The sequence below is a fragment of the Oncorhynchus keta genome, unplaced genomic scaffold (genome assembly GCF_023373465.1).
Source record: "Oncorhynchus keta strain PuntledgeMale-10-30-2019 unplaced genomic scaffold, Oket_V2 Un_scaffold_24390_pilon_pilon, whole genome shotgun sequence".
In the NCBI taxonomy this organism is placed as follows: domain Eukaryota; kingdom Metazoa; phylum Chordata; class Actinopteri; order Salmoniformes; family Salmonidae; genus Oncorhynchus; species Oncorhynchus keta.
The window spans coordinates 82,501-97,500 of record NW_026290879.1 but is presented as its reverse complement, the minus strand read 5'-3'; the positions used below and the strand labels follow the sequence as shown (position 1 = coordinate 97,500).

The 15,000-nt window shown below is 40.3% G+C and overlaps 1 protein-coding gene across 1 annotated transcript in view; it reads left to right on the top strand.

The window, feature by feature from the left end:
• Nucleotides 1-15,000, top strand: part of LOC127928241 (serine/threonine-protein kinase/endoribonuclease IRE1-like) — a 52,867-nt gene that overhangs the window by 15,314 nt on the left and 22,553 nt on the right. Inside the window, 8 exon segments of the mRNA XM_052515367.1 lie at nucleotides 197-298; nucleotides 1,903-1,962; nucleotides 10,370-10,571; nucleotides 11,745-11,823; nucleotides 12,439-12,589; nucleotides 13,767-13,777; nucleotides 13,780-13,893; nucleotides 14,148-14,339. Coding sequence (XP_052371327.1) covers nucleotides 197-298; nucleotides 1,903-1,962; nucleotides 10,370-10,571; nucleotides 11,745-11,823; nucleotides 12,439-12,589; nucleotides 13,767-13,777; nucleotides 13,780-13,893; nucleotides 14,148-14,339 — 911 coding nt within the window.

Below are 15,000 nucleotides of genomic sequence, written 5' to 3'. Positions count from 1 at the left end.
TTCTACTCTACTCAGTTCTACTCTACTCAGTTCTACTCAATTCTACTCAGTTCTACTCTACTCTACTCTACTCTACTCTACTCTACTCAGTTCTACTCTACTCTGTTCTACTCTACTCTGTTCTACTCTACTCAGTTCTACTGTACCCTACTGTCCTCAGCTCTACTCTACAGTACTATACTCTATCCTATTCCAGAGTACATGATAACGATGTATGATACGAAGACACAGGAGCTGAGGTGGAACGCAACATACAACGACTACTCTGCCCCGCCGTACGATGAGAAACACGACTACAGTACGTACACAATGATAATATAATCTACTACAGTACGTACACAATGATAATATAATTTACTACAGTAGGTACACAATGATAATATAATCTACTACAGTAGGTACACAATGATAATATAATGTACTACAGAGGTACACAATTATACTATAATGTACTACAGTAGGTACACAATGATAATATAATGTACTACAGTAGGTACACAATGGTACTATAATGTACTACAGTAGGTACACAATTATACTATAATGTACTACAGTAGGTACAAAATGATAATATAATGTACTACAGTAGGTACACAATGATACTATAATGTACTACAGTAGGTACACAATTATACTATAATGTACTACAGTAGGTACACAAGTATACTATAATGTACTACAGTAGGTACACAATTATACTATAATGTACTACAGTACGTACACAATGATAATATAATGTACTACAGTAGGTACACAATGATAATATAATGTAGTACAGTAGGTACACAATTATACTATAATGTACTACAGTAGGTACACAATTATACTATAATGTACTACAGTAGGTACACAAGTATACTGTAATGTACTACAGTAGGTACACAATTATACTATAATGTACTACAGTAGCTACACAATTATACTATAATGTACTACAGTAGGTACACAATTATACTATAATGTACTACAGTAGGTACACAATGATAATATAATCTACTACAGTAGGTACACAATGATACTATGTTGTACCACAGTAGGTACACAATGATAATATAATGTACTACAGTAGGTACACAATTATACTATAATGTACTACAGTAGATACACCATTATACTATGATGTACTACTGTAGATACACCATTATACTATAATGTACTACAGTAGATACACCATTATACTATAATGTACTACAGTAGATACACCATTATACTATAATGTACTACAGTAGATACACCATTATACTATGATGTACTACAGTAGATACACCATTATACTATATTGTACTACAGTAGATACACCATTATACTATAATGTACTACAGTAGATACACCATTATACTATGATGTACTACAGTAGATACACCATTATACTATAATGTACTACAGTAGATACACCATTATACTATAATGTACTACAGTAGATACACCACTATACTATAATGTACTACAGTAGATACACCATTATACTATATATGCCATTTAGCAGACGCTTTTATCCAAAGCGACTTACAGTCATGTGTGCATACATTCTACTTATGGGTGGTCCCGGGAATCGAACCCACTACCCTGGCGTTACAAGCGCCATGCTCTACCAACTGAGCTACAGAAGGACCAGTAGATACACCATTATACTATAATGTACTACAGTAGATACACCATTATACTATATTGTACTACAGTAGATACACCATTATACTATAATGTACTACAGTAGATACACCATTATACTATAATGTACTACAGTAGATACACCATTATACTATAATGTACTACAGTAGATACACCATTATACTATAATGTACTACAGTAGATACACCATTATACTATAATGTACTACAGTAGATACACCATTATACTACTTATCTAGTTCTGCACAGTATGATAATGTAGTTGTTTCTCCAGAGATGGCCCATCTCGTCTCCAGTGGTGATGGGTTGGTGGTGACCGTAGACAGAGAGTCAGGTACGTTTTACCGTCAGGTAATTACTGTGACCGTAGACAGAGAGTCAGGTACGTTTTACCGTCAGGTAATTACTGTGTTCCCCAACCACTACCAGACAGGTAACTGTGTTTCCCAATAAACACCTGTTACAATAAACACCTGTTACAATAAACACCTGACAGGCCTGTTACAATAAACACCTGCTACAATAAACACCTGACAGGCCTGTTACAATAAACACCTGACAGGCCTGTTACAATAAACACCTGTTACAATAAACACCTGTTACAATAAACACCTGACAGACCTGTTACAATAAACACCTGTTACAATAAACACCTGTTACAATAAACACCTGACAGGCCTGTTACAATAAACACCTGTTACAATAAACACCTGACAGACCTGTTACAATAAACACCTGACAGGCCTGTTACAATAAACACCTGTTACAATAAACACCTGACAGGCCTGTTACAAGAAACACCTGACAGGCCTGTTACAATAAACACCTGTTACAATAAACACCTGACAGACCTGCTACAATAAACACCTGACAGGCCTGTTACAATAAACACCTGACAGGCCTGTTACAATAAACACCTGTTACAATAAACACCTGACAGACCTGCTACAATAAACACCTGACAGGCCTGTTACAATAAACACCTGACAGGCCTGTTACAATAAACACCTGACAGGCCTGTTACAATAAACACCTGACAAGTCTGTTACAATAAACACCTGTTACAATAAACACCTGACAGGCCTGTTACAATAAACACCTGCTACAATAAACACCTGACAGGCCTGTTACAATAAACACCTGTTACAATAAACACCTGTTACAATAAACACCTGACAGGCCTGTTACAATAAATACCTGTTACAATAAACACCTGACAGGCCTGTTACAATAAACACCTGCTACAATAAACACCTGACAGGCCTGTTACAATAAACACCTGTTACAATAAACACCTGACAGGCCTGTTACAATAAATACCTGTTACAATAAACACCTGACAGGCCTGTTACAATAAACACCTGTTACAATAAACACCTGACAGGCCTGTTACAATAAACACCTGTTACAATAAACACCTGACAGGCCTGTTACAATAAACACCTGTTACAATAAACACCTGACAGGCCTGTTACAATAAACACCTGTTACAATAAACATCTGTTACAATAAACACCTGCTACAATAAACACCTGACAGGCCTGTTACAATAAACACCTGTTACAATAAACACCTGACAGGCCTGTTACAATAAACACCTGCTACAATAAACACCTGACAGGCCTGTTACAATAAACACCTGTTACAATAAACACCTGACAGGCCTGTTACAATAAACACCTGTTACAATAAACACCTGACAGGCCTGTTACAATAAACACCTGACATGCCTGTTACAATAAACACCTGTTACAATAAACACCTGTTACAATAAACACCTGTTACAATAAACACCTGCTACAATAAACACCTGACAGGCCTGTTACAATAAACACCTGCTACAATAAACACCTGTTACAATAAACACCTGACAGGCCTGCTACAATAAACACCTGACAGGCCTGTTACAATAAACACCTGCTACAATAAACACCTGCTACAATAAACACCTGACAGGCCTGTTACAATAAACACCTGCTACAATAAACACCTGCTACAATAAACACCTGACAGGCCTGTTACAATAAACACCTGCTACAATAAACACCTGACAGGCCTGTTACAATAAACACCTGTTACAATAAACACCTGACAGGCCTGTTACAATAAACACCTGCTACAATAAACACCTGACAGGCCTGTTACAATAAACACTTGTTACAATAAACACCTGACAGGCCTGTTACAATAAACACCTGTTACAATAAACACCTGACAGGCCTGTTACAATAAATACCTGTTACAATAAACACCTGACAGGCCTGTTACAATAAACACTTGTTACAATAAACACTTGTTACAATAAACACCTGTTACAATAAACACCTGACAGGCCTGTTACAATAAACACTTGTTACAATAAACACCTGACAGGCCTGTTACAATAAACACCTGTTACAATAAACACCTGACAGGCCTGTTACAATAAACACTTGTTACAATAAACACCTGACAGGCCTGTTACAATAAATACCTGTTACAATAAACACCTGACAGGCCTGTTACAATAAACACCTGTTACAATAAACACCTGTTACAATAAACACCTGACAGGCCTGTTACAATAAACACTTGTTACAATAAACACCTGACAGGCCTGTTACAATAAATACCTGTTACAATAAACACCTGACAGGCCTGTTACAATAAACACCTGCTACAATAAACACCTGACAGGCCTGTTACAATAAACACCTGCTACAATAAACACCTGACAGGCCTGTTACAATAAACACCTGTTACAATAAACACCTGACAGGCCTGTTACAATAAATACCTGTTACAATAAACACCTGACAGGCCTGTTACAATAAACACCTGTTACAATAAACACCTGTTACAATAAACACCTGACAGGCCTGTTACAATAAATACCTGTTACAATAAACACCTGACAGGCCTGTTACAATAAACACCTGCTACAATAAACACCTGACAGGCCTGTTACAATAAATACCTGTTACAATAAACACCTGACAGACCTGTTACAATAAACACCTGCTACAATAAACACCTGTTACAATAAACACCTGTTACAATAAACACCTGACAGGCCTGCTACAATAAACACCTGACAGGCCTGCTACAATAAACACCTGTTACAATAAACACCTGTTACAATAAACACCTGCCAGACCTGTTACAATAAACACCTGCTACAATAAACACCTGTTACAATAAACACCTGTTACAATAAACACCTGACAGGCCTGTTACAATAAACACCTGTTACAATAAACACCTGTTACAATAAACACCTGCCAGACCTGTTACAATAAACACCTGTTACAATAAACACCTGTTACAATAAACACCTGACAGGCCTGTTACAATAAACACCTGCTACAATAAACACCTGACAGGCCTGTTACAATAAACACCTGCTACAATAAACACCTGTTACAATAAACACCTGTTACAATAAACACCTGACAGGCCTGTTACAATAAACACCTGACAGGCCTGTTACAATAAACACCTGTTACAATAAACACCTGTTACAATAAACACCTGTTACAATAAACACCTGACAGGCCTGTTACAATAAACACCTGTTACAATAAACACCTGACAGGCCTGTTACAATAAACACCTGTTACAATAAACACCTGACAGGCCTGTTACAATAAACACCTGCTACAATAAACACCTGTTACAATAAACACTTGACAGACCTGTTACAATAAACACCTGACAGACCTGTTACAACAAACACCTGACAGACCTGTTACAATAAACACCTGACAGGCCTGTTACAACAAACACCTGACAGACCTGTTACAATAAACACCTGACAGGCCTGTTACAACAAACACCTGACAGACCTGTTACAATAAACACCTGACAGGCCTGTTACAACAAACACCTGACAGGCCTGTTACAATAAACACCTGACAGGCCTGTTACAATAAACACCTGTTACAATAAACACCTGACAGGCCTGTTAAAATAAATACCTGTTACAACAAACACCTGACAGACCTGTTACAATAAACACCTGACAGGACTGTTACAATAAACACCTGACAGGCCGGTTACAATAAACACCTGTTACAATAAACACCTGACAGACCTGTTACAATAAACACCTGTTATAATAAACACCTGACAGGCCTGTTACAATAAACACCTGCTACAATAAACACCTGTTACAATAAACACCTGTTACAATAAACACCTGTTACAATAAACACCTGACAGGACTGTTACAATAAACACCTGACAGGCCGGTTACAATAAACACCTGTTACAATAAACACCTGTTACAATAAACACCTGCTACAATAAACACCTGACAGGCCTGTTACAATAAACACCTGTTATAATAAACACCTGACAGGCCTGTTACAATAAACACCTGCTACAATAAACACCTGACAGACCTGTTACAATAAACACCTGTTACAATAAACACCTGACAGGCCTGTTACAATAAACACCTGTTACAATAAACACCTGACAGGCCTGTTACAATAAACACCTGTTACAATAAACACCTGACAGACCTGTTACAATAAACACCTGTTACAATAAACACCTGACAGGCCTGTTACAATAAACACCTGCTACAATAAACACCTGACAGGCCTGTTACAATAAACACCTGTTACAATAAACACCTGACAGACCTGTTACAATAAACACCTGTTACAATAAACACCTGACAGGCCTGTTACAATAAACACCTGCTACAATAAACACCTGTTACAATAAACACCTGTTACAATAATCACCTGCTACAATAAACACCTGACAGACCTGTTACAATAAACACCTGTTATAATAAACACCTGTTACAATAAACACCTGTTACAATAAACACCTGACAGACCTGTTACAATAAACACCTGTTATAATAAACACCTGTTACAATAAACACCTGTTACAATAAACACCTGACAGGCCTGTTACAATAAACACCTGACAGACCTGTTACAATAAACACCTGTTACAATAAACACCTGACAGGCCTGTTACAATAAACACCTGACAGACCTGTTACAATAAACACCTGACAGACCTGTTACAATAAACACCTGTTACAATAAACACCTGACAGACCTGTTACAATAAACACCTGTTACAATAAACACCTGTTACAATAAACACCTGACAGGCCTGTTACAATAATCACCTGTTACAATAAACACCTGTTACAATAAACACCTGACAGACCTGTTACAATAAACACCTGTTACAATAATCACCTGTTACAATAAACACCTGACAGGCCTGTTACAATAAACACCTGTTACAATAAACACCTGACAGGCCTGTTACAATAAACACCTGTTACAATAAACACCTGACAGACCTGTTACAATAAACACCTGTTACAATAAACACCTGTTACAATAAACACCTGACAGGCCTGTTACAATAAACACTTGTTACAATAAACACCTGACAGGCCTGTTACAATAAACACTTGTTACAATAAACACCTGACAGGCCTGTTACAATAAACACCTGTTACAATAAACACCTGACAGGCCTGTTACAATAAACACCTGTTACAATAAACACCTGACAGGCCTGTTACAATAAACACTTGTTACAATAAACACCTGACAGGCCTGTTACAATAAACACCTGTTACAATAAACACCTGACAGGCCTGTTACAATAAACACCTGTTACAATAAACACCTGACAGGCCTGTTACAATAAACACCTGTTACAATAAACACCTGTTACAATAAACACCTGTTACAATAAACACTTGACAGGCCTGTTACAATAAACACCTGTTACAATAAACACCTGACAGACCTGTTACAATAAACACCTGTTACAATAAACACCTGTTACAACAAACACCTGACAGGTCTGTTCCAATAAACACCTGTTACAATAAACACCTGACAGGCCTGTTACAATAAACACCTGTTACAATAAACACCTGCTACAATAAACACCTGACAGGCCTGTTACAATAAACACCTGTTACAATAAACACCTGACAGGCCTGTTACAATAAACACCTGTTACAATAAACACCTGACAGGCCTGTTACAATAAACACCTGACAGGCCTGTTACAATAAATACCTGTTACAATAAACACCTGACAGGCCTGTTACAATAAACACCTGTTACAATAAACACCTGACAGACCTGTTACAATAAACACCTGTTACAATAAACACCTGTTACAATAAACACCTGTTACAATAAACACCTGACAGGCCTGTTACAATAAACACCTGACAGGCCTGTTACAATAAACACCTGTTACAATAAACACCTGACAGACCTGTTACAATAAACACCTGCTACAATAAACACCTGTTACAATAAACACCTGCTACAATAAACACCTGCTACAATAAACACCTGCTACAATAAACACCTGCTACAATAAACACCTGCTACAATAAACACCTGCTACAATAAACACCTGACAGGCCTGTTACAATAAACACCTGTTACAATAAACACCTGACAGGCCTGTTACAATAAACACCTGACAGGCCTGTTACAATAAACACCTTCTACAATAAACACCTGTTACAATAAACACCTTCTACAATAAACACTTGTTACAATAAACACCTGTTACAATAAACACCTGACAGACCTGTTACAATAAACACCTGTTACAATAAACACCTGACAGGCCTGTTACAATAAACACCTGACAGGCCTGCTACAATAAACACCTGCTACAATAAACACCTGACAGGCCTGTTACAATAAACACCTGTTACAATAAACACCTGACAGACCTGTTACAATAAACACCTGTTACAATAAACACTTGTTACAATAAACACCTGTTACAATAAACACCTGCTACAATAAACACCTGTTACAATAAACACCTGACAGGCCTGTTACAATAAACACCTGTTACAATAAACACCTGTTACAATAAACACCTGCTACAATAAACACCTGTTACAATAAACACCTGACAGACCTGTTACAATAAACACCTGTTACAATAAACACCTGTTACAATAAACACCTGACAGGCCTGTTACAATAAACACCTGACAGGCCTGCTACAATAAACACCTGCTACAATAAATACCTGACAGACCTGTTACAATAAACACCTGTTACAATAAACACCTGTTACAATAAACACCTGACAGACCTGTTACAATAAACACCTGTTACAATAAACACCTGTTACAATAAACACCTGTTACAATAAACACCTGACAGGCCTGTTACAATAAACACTTGACAGGCCTGTTACAATAAACACCTGTTACAATAAACACCTGACAGGCCTGTTACAAGAAACACCTGCTACAATAAACACCTGACAGGCCTGTTACAATAAACACCTGTTACAATAAACACCTGACAGGCCTGTTACAATAAAGACCTGCTACAATAAACACCTGTTACAATAAACACCTGTTACAATAAACACCTGACAGGCCTGTTACAATAAAGACCTGCTACAATAAACACATGTTACAATAAACACCTCACAGGCCTGTTACAATAAACACCTGACAAGTCTGTTACAATAAACACCTGCTACAATAAACACCTGTTACAATAAACACCTGTTACAATAAACACCTGACAAGTCTGTTACAATAAACACCTGCTACAATAAACACCTGTTACAATAAACACCTGTTACAATAAACACCTGTTACAATAAACACCTGTGTTACAATAAACACCTGTTACAATAAACACCTGACAAGTCTGTTACAATAAACACCTGCTACAATAAACACCTGTTACAATAAACACCTGTTACAATAAACACCTAACAGGCCTGTAACAATAAACACCTGACAGACCTGTTACAATAAACACCTGTTACAATAAACACCTGTTACAATAAACACCTGACAGGCCTGTTACAATAAACACCTGTTACAATAAACACCTGTTACAATAAACACCTGTTACAATAAACACCTGTTACAATAAACACCTGACAGGCCTGTTACAATAAACACCTGCTACAATAAACACCTGACAGGCCTGTTACAATAAACACCTGCTACAATAAACACCTGACAAGTCTGTTACAATAAACACCTGCTACAATAAACACCTGTTACAATAAACACCTGACAAGTCTGTTACAATAAACACCTGCTACAATAAACACCTGTTACAATAAACACCTGTTACAATAAACACCTGACAAGTCTGTTACAATAAACACCTGCTACAATAAACACCTGTTACAATAAACACCTGACAAGTCTGTTACAATAAACACCTGCTACAATAAACACCTGTTACAATAAACACCTGTTACAATAAACACCTGACAAGTCTGTTACAATAAACACCTGCTACAATAAACACCTGTTACAATAAACACCTGTTACAATAAACACCTGACAGGCCTGTTACAATAAACACCTGTTACAATAAACACCTGACAGGCCTGTTACAATAAACACCTGTTACAATAAACACCTGACAGGCCTGTTACAATAAACACCTGTTACAATAAACACCTGTTACAATAAACACCTGTTACAATAAACACCTGACAGACCTGTTACAATAAACACCTGTTACAATAAACACCTGTTACAATAAACACCTGTTACAATAAACACCTGTTACAATAAACACCTGACAGGCCTGTTACAATAAACACCTGCTACAATAAACACCTGACAGGCCTGTTACAATAAACACCTGCTTCAATAAACCCCTGTTACACCTAACCCTCCTCTCCTCTCTCTCTGTGTCTCTAACCCTCCTCTCCTCTCTCTCTGTCGCTAACCCTCCTCTCCTCTATCCCAGGTGACGTCCTGTGGATGCAAAACTATGGGTCACCTGTGGTGGGGGTGTACCTGTACAGCCAGGACTCTCTGAGACACGCCCCTCACCTGTCAGTTGCCATGGAGACGCTGCGTTACCTCACCTTCTCGTCCCACGACACACACACCATGAAGTGGAGCTACCAGTTTGTCACGGAGCAGGCCAGCACACACACACAGCTGGTGTAAGAGACAAACACACACACAGACAGACAGACAGACAGACAGACAGACAGGTGGAGGTGGACAGACAGACAGACAGACAGACAGACAGGTGGACAGGACAGACAGACAGACAGACAGACAGACAGACAGACAGACAGACAGGTGGAGGTGGACAGACAGACAGACAGACAGACAGACAGACAGACAGACAGACAGACAGACAGACAGACAGGTGGAGGTGGAGGTGGACAGACACAGACAGACAGACAGACAGACAGACAGACAGACAGACAGACAGTGTAAGAGTAGTTTAATCACCTCAATTTGCTCAATTTCCACATTATTTATTACAAGATTTAGTTGAGCTTTAGGGTTTCATGAATGATTTGCCCCAAATACTTTTAGTTGTTCTTAAATGATTTAGGACTATCGTATAACTATTATTAATTCCTCGCCACCCGTTCTGAAACTAACTGCAGCTCTTTGTTAAGTGTTGCAGTCATTTCGGTCGATGTAGTAGCTGACGTGTATAGTGTTGAGTCATCCGCATATATAGACACACTGGCTTCACTCAAAAGCTAGTGGTATGTCGTTAGTAAAGATTGAAAAAAGTAAGGGGCCTAAACAGCTGCCGTGGGGAATTCCTGATTCTACTAGTAAGGGGCCTTGACAGCTGCCCTGGGGAATTCCTGATTCTACCAGTAAGGGGCCTTGACAGCTGCCCTGGGGAATTCCTGATTCTACTAGTAAGGGGCCTAGACAGCTGCCCTGGGGAAGTCCTGATTCTACCTCGATTATGTTGGAGAGGCTTCCATTAAATAACATGCTCTGTGTTCTGTTAGCCTTTCTTCCCCCCAAAATGCCATTCAAGGTTCTCCAAAGCTTTTTATTATACATCTTTATGTAATTTATCTTTGTTTCATAGTTTAGTTTCTTCTTTTTAATCAGTTTAGTCACATGATTTCTCAATTTGCAGTATGTTTGCCAATCGGTTGTACAGCCAGACTTATTTGCCATTCTTTTTGCCTCATCCCTCTACAACCATACAATTTGTTCAATTCCTCGTCAACCACAGGGGATTTTAACCGTTTTTACAGTCATTTTCTTAATGGGTTGCATTACAATGTAATTGAAGGTGTTTAAAACCTTATTTTTCCTGTCATTCTTTATGTCATTTGTCTTGTGTGTTTTAGGCCCACTCTGTATGTGGGGAAGCTGGATTCTCATCTGTACGCCTCCACCTCTCTGGTTCACGACGGAGTCTCTCTAGTGGTCAGTACAGCTGTCAATCAACAGCAACAAAAAAAAGAGTGGACAAAACATTAGGAACAACTGCTCTTTAAAAAAAAAAAGACAGACTGACACAGCAGCCAATCAGCATGTCTACACAACACACAGCAGCCAATCAGCATGTCTACACAACACACAGCAGACAATCAGCATGTCTACACAACACACAGCAGCCAATCAGCATGTCTACACAACATACAGCAGCCAATCAGCATGTCTACACAACACACAGCAGCCAATCAGCATGTCTACACAACACACAGCAGCCAATCAGCATGTCAACACAACACACAGCAGCCAATCAGCATGTCTACACAACACATAGCAGCCAATCAGCATGTCTACACAACACACAGCAGCCAATCAGCATGTCAACACAACACACATCAGCCAATCAGAATGTCAACACAACACACAGCAGCCAATCAGAATGTCAACACAACACACAGCAGCCAATCAGCATGTCTACAGAACACACAGCAGCCAATCAGGAGTGTTTTTAGTCTCAGTACTGTGATGTCATAATGGTTAGAAGTGTTCTCTCTGAATTGGATTGGCTGATACGTTGATGTATTGATTGATGTGTTGCCATGGCAGCCGCGGGGCTTGACACTGGCGCGTATCGAGGGACCGGAGACCGAGGAGGTGACGGTTAGAGAGGAGGGAGAGTGTGAGATCATCCCGTCTACCGACGTACGGTACCCGCCAGGCTCCACCAACACACTGAACAACCAGTGGCTCCTCATAGGTAACTACCCGCCAGGCTCTATAGGTAACTACCCACCAGGCTCTATAGGTAACTACCCACCAGGCTCTATAGGTAACTACCCACCAGGCTCTATAGGTAACTACCCACCAGGCTCTATAGGTAACTACCCACCAGGCTCTATAGGTAACTACCCGCCAGGCTCCACCAACACACTGAACAACCAGTGGCTCCTCATAGGTAACTACCCGCCAGGCTCCACCAACACACTGAACAACCAGTGGCTCCTCATAGGTAACTACCCGCCAGGCTCCACCAACACACTGAACAACCAGTGGCTCCTCATAGGTAACTACCCACCAGGCTCCACCAACACACTGAACAACCAGTGGCTCCTCATAGGTAACTACCCGCCAGGCTCTATAGGTAACTACCCACCAGGCTCTATAGGTAACTACCCACCAGGCTCTATAGGTAACTACCCACCAGGCTCTATAGGTAACTACCCACCAGGCTCTATAGGTAACTACCCACCAGGCTCTATAGGTAACTACCCACCAGGCTCTATAGGTAACTACCCACCAGGCTCCACCAACACACTGAACAACCAGTAGGTAACTACCCACCAGGCTCTATAGGTAACTCCCCACCAGGCTCTATAGGTAACTACCCACCAGGCTCTATAGGTAACTACCCACCAGGCTCTATAGGTAACTACCCACCAGGCTCTATAGGTAACTACCCACCAGGCTCTATAGGTAACTACCCACCAGGCTCCAACAACACAGTAACCACCCAGAGACACACAGCTCTCTCTCTCTCTCTCTCTCTCTCTCTCTCTCTCTCTCTCTCTCTCTCTCTCTCTCTCTCTGTCTCTCTCTCTCTCTCTCTCTCTCTCTCTCTCTCTCTGTTTCTCTCTCTCTCTCTGTCTCTCTCTCTGTCTCTGTCTCTCTCTCTGTCTCTGTCTCTGTCTCTCCCACGCTGTCTCTCTCTCTAACTCTCACCAGGCTCTCTCTCTCTCTCTCTCAGGCTCTCTCTCTCTCTCTCTCTCTCTCTCTCTCTCCCCCACTCTCGCTCTCACACTCTCTCTCTCCACACACTCTATCTCTCCCTCTCTCTGTCTCTCTCTCTCTCTCTCTCTCTCTCTCTCTCTCTCAGTCTCTCTCCTCTCTCTCTCTCTCTCTCTCCTCTCAGGCTCTCACTCTCACTCTCTCATCAGGACACCATGAGTTACCCCACTGGTAGCCCACACCACCATGTTGAGAGACTTCCCGGTAAACCTGCAGCGTTCCGGTGATGCCGTTATCCCGACCCGGTCTCAGAACAACCGCTATACAGACCATCCTGTGAGTTACAACCCCCTTACCCCTGACCCCTGACCTCTGACCTCTAAACCCCACTCACATACAGACCATCCTGTGAGTTACAACCCCCTCCCCTGACCTCTGACCTCTAACCCCCACTCACATACAGACCATCCTGTGAGTTACAACCCCCCTGACCTCTGACCTCTAACCCCCACTCACATACAGACCATCCTGTGAGTTACAACCCCTATTCCTTGACCTCTTAACCTGAACCCCCCTTCCCCCCTCTTTAGTTCCAGTCAGTAGGTCATGGTGGTGGAGGGGGCTCTGGTTCTCCTAGCGGCAGCAGAAGGACCCAAGCAGGATCGAGATCAGGGTTGTCCTCTATCCTGCCCGACTATATATACCAGGACCCTGTTACCGTGGTGATCCTGTCTCTACTGCTGGGAGGATGGCTTGCCTTCGCTACTCTGACTTATCCACAGGTTAGTTCAACAGGACGGGGTCTCTGGGAGTCAGGGTTTCCCCCGTGGGACAATGTGACCGGCAAGACTGTAATTTACCGGACGTTTGAGACATTTACCAGACCCATATGCATTGGGTGGCTAACCCATCCCCTGGTGCTCAGAATGACAGGAATCCCATTTAGATTAATATAGATGGTAATTAATCTACATGGTAATTCATCTAGATGGTGGTAATTCATCTACATGGTAATTCATCTAGATGGTGGTAATTCATCTACATGGTAATTAATCTAGATGGTAATTAATCTACAAGGTAATTCATCTAGATGGTGGTAATTCATCTAGATGGTGGTAATTCATATAGATGGTAATTCATCTAGATGGTGGTAATTAATCTACATGGTGGTAATTCATCTACATGGTGGTAATTCATCTAGATGATGGTAATTCATATACATGGTAATTCATCTAGATGGTAATTCATCTACATGGTAATTCATCTAGATGATGGTAATTCATATACATGGTAATTCATCTAGATGGTAATTCATCTACATGGTAATTCATCTAGATGGTGGTAATTCATCTACATGGTAATTCATCTAGATGGTGGTAATTCATCTACATGGTAATTCATCTACATGGTAATTCATATACATGGTAATTCATCTACATGGTA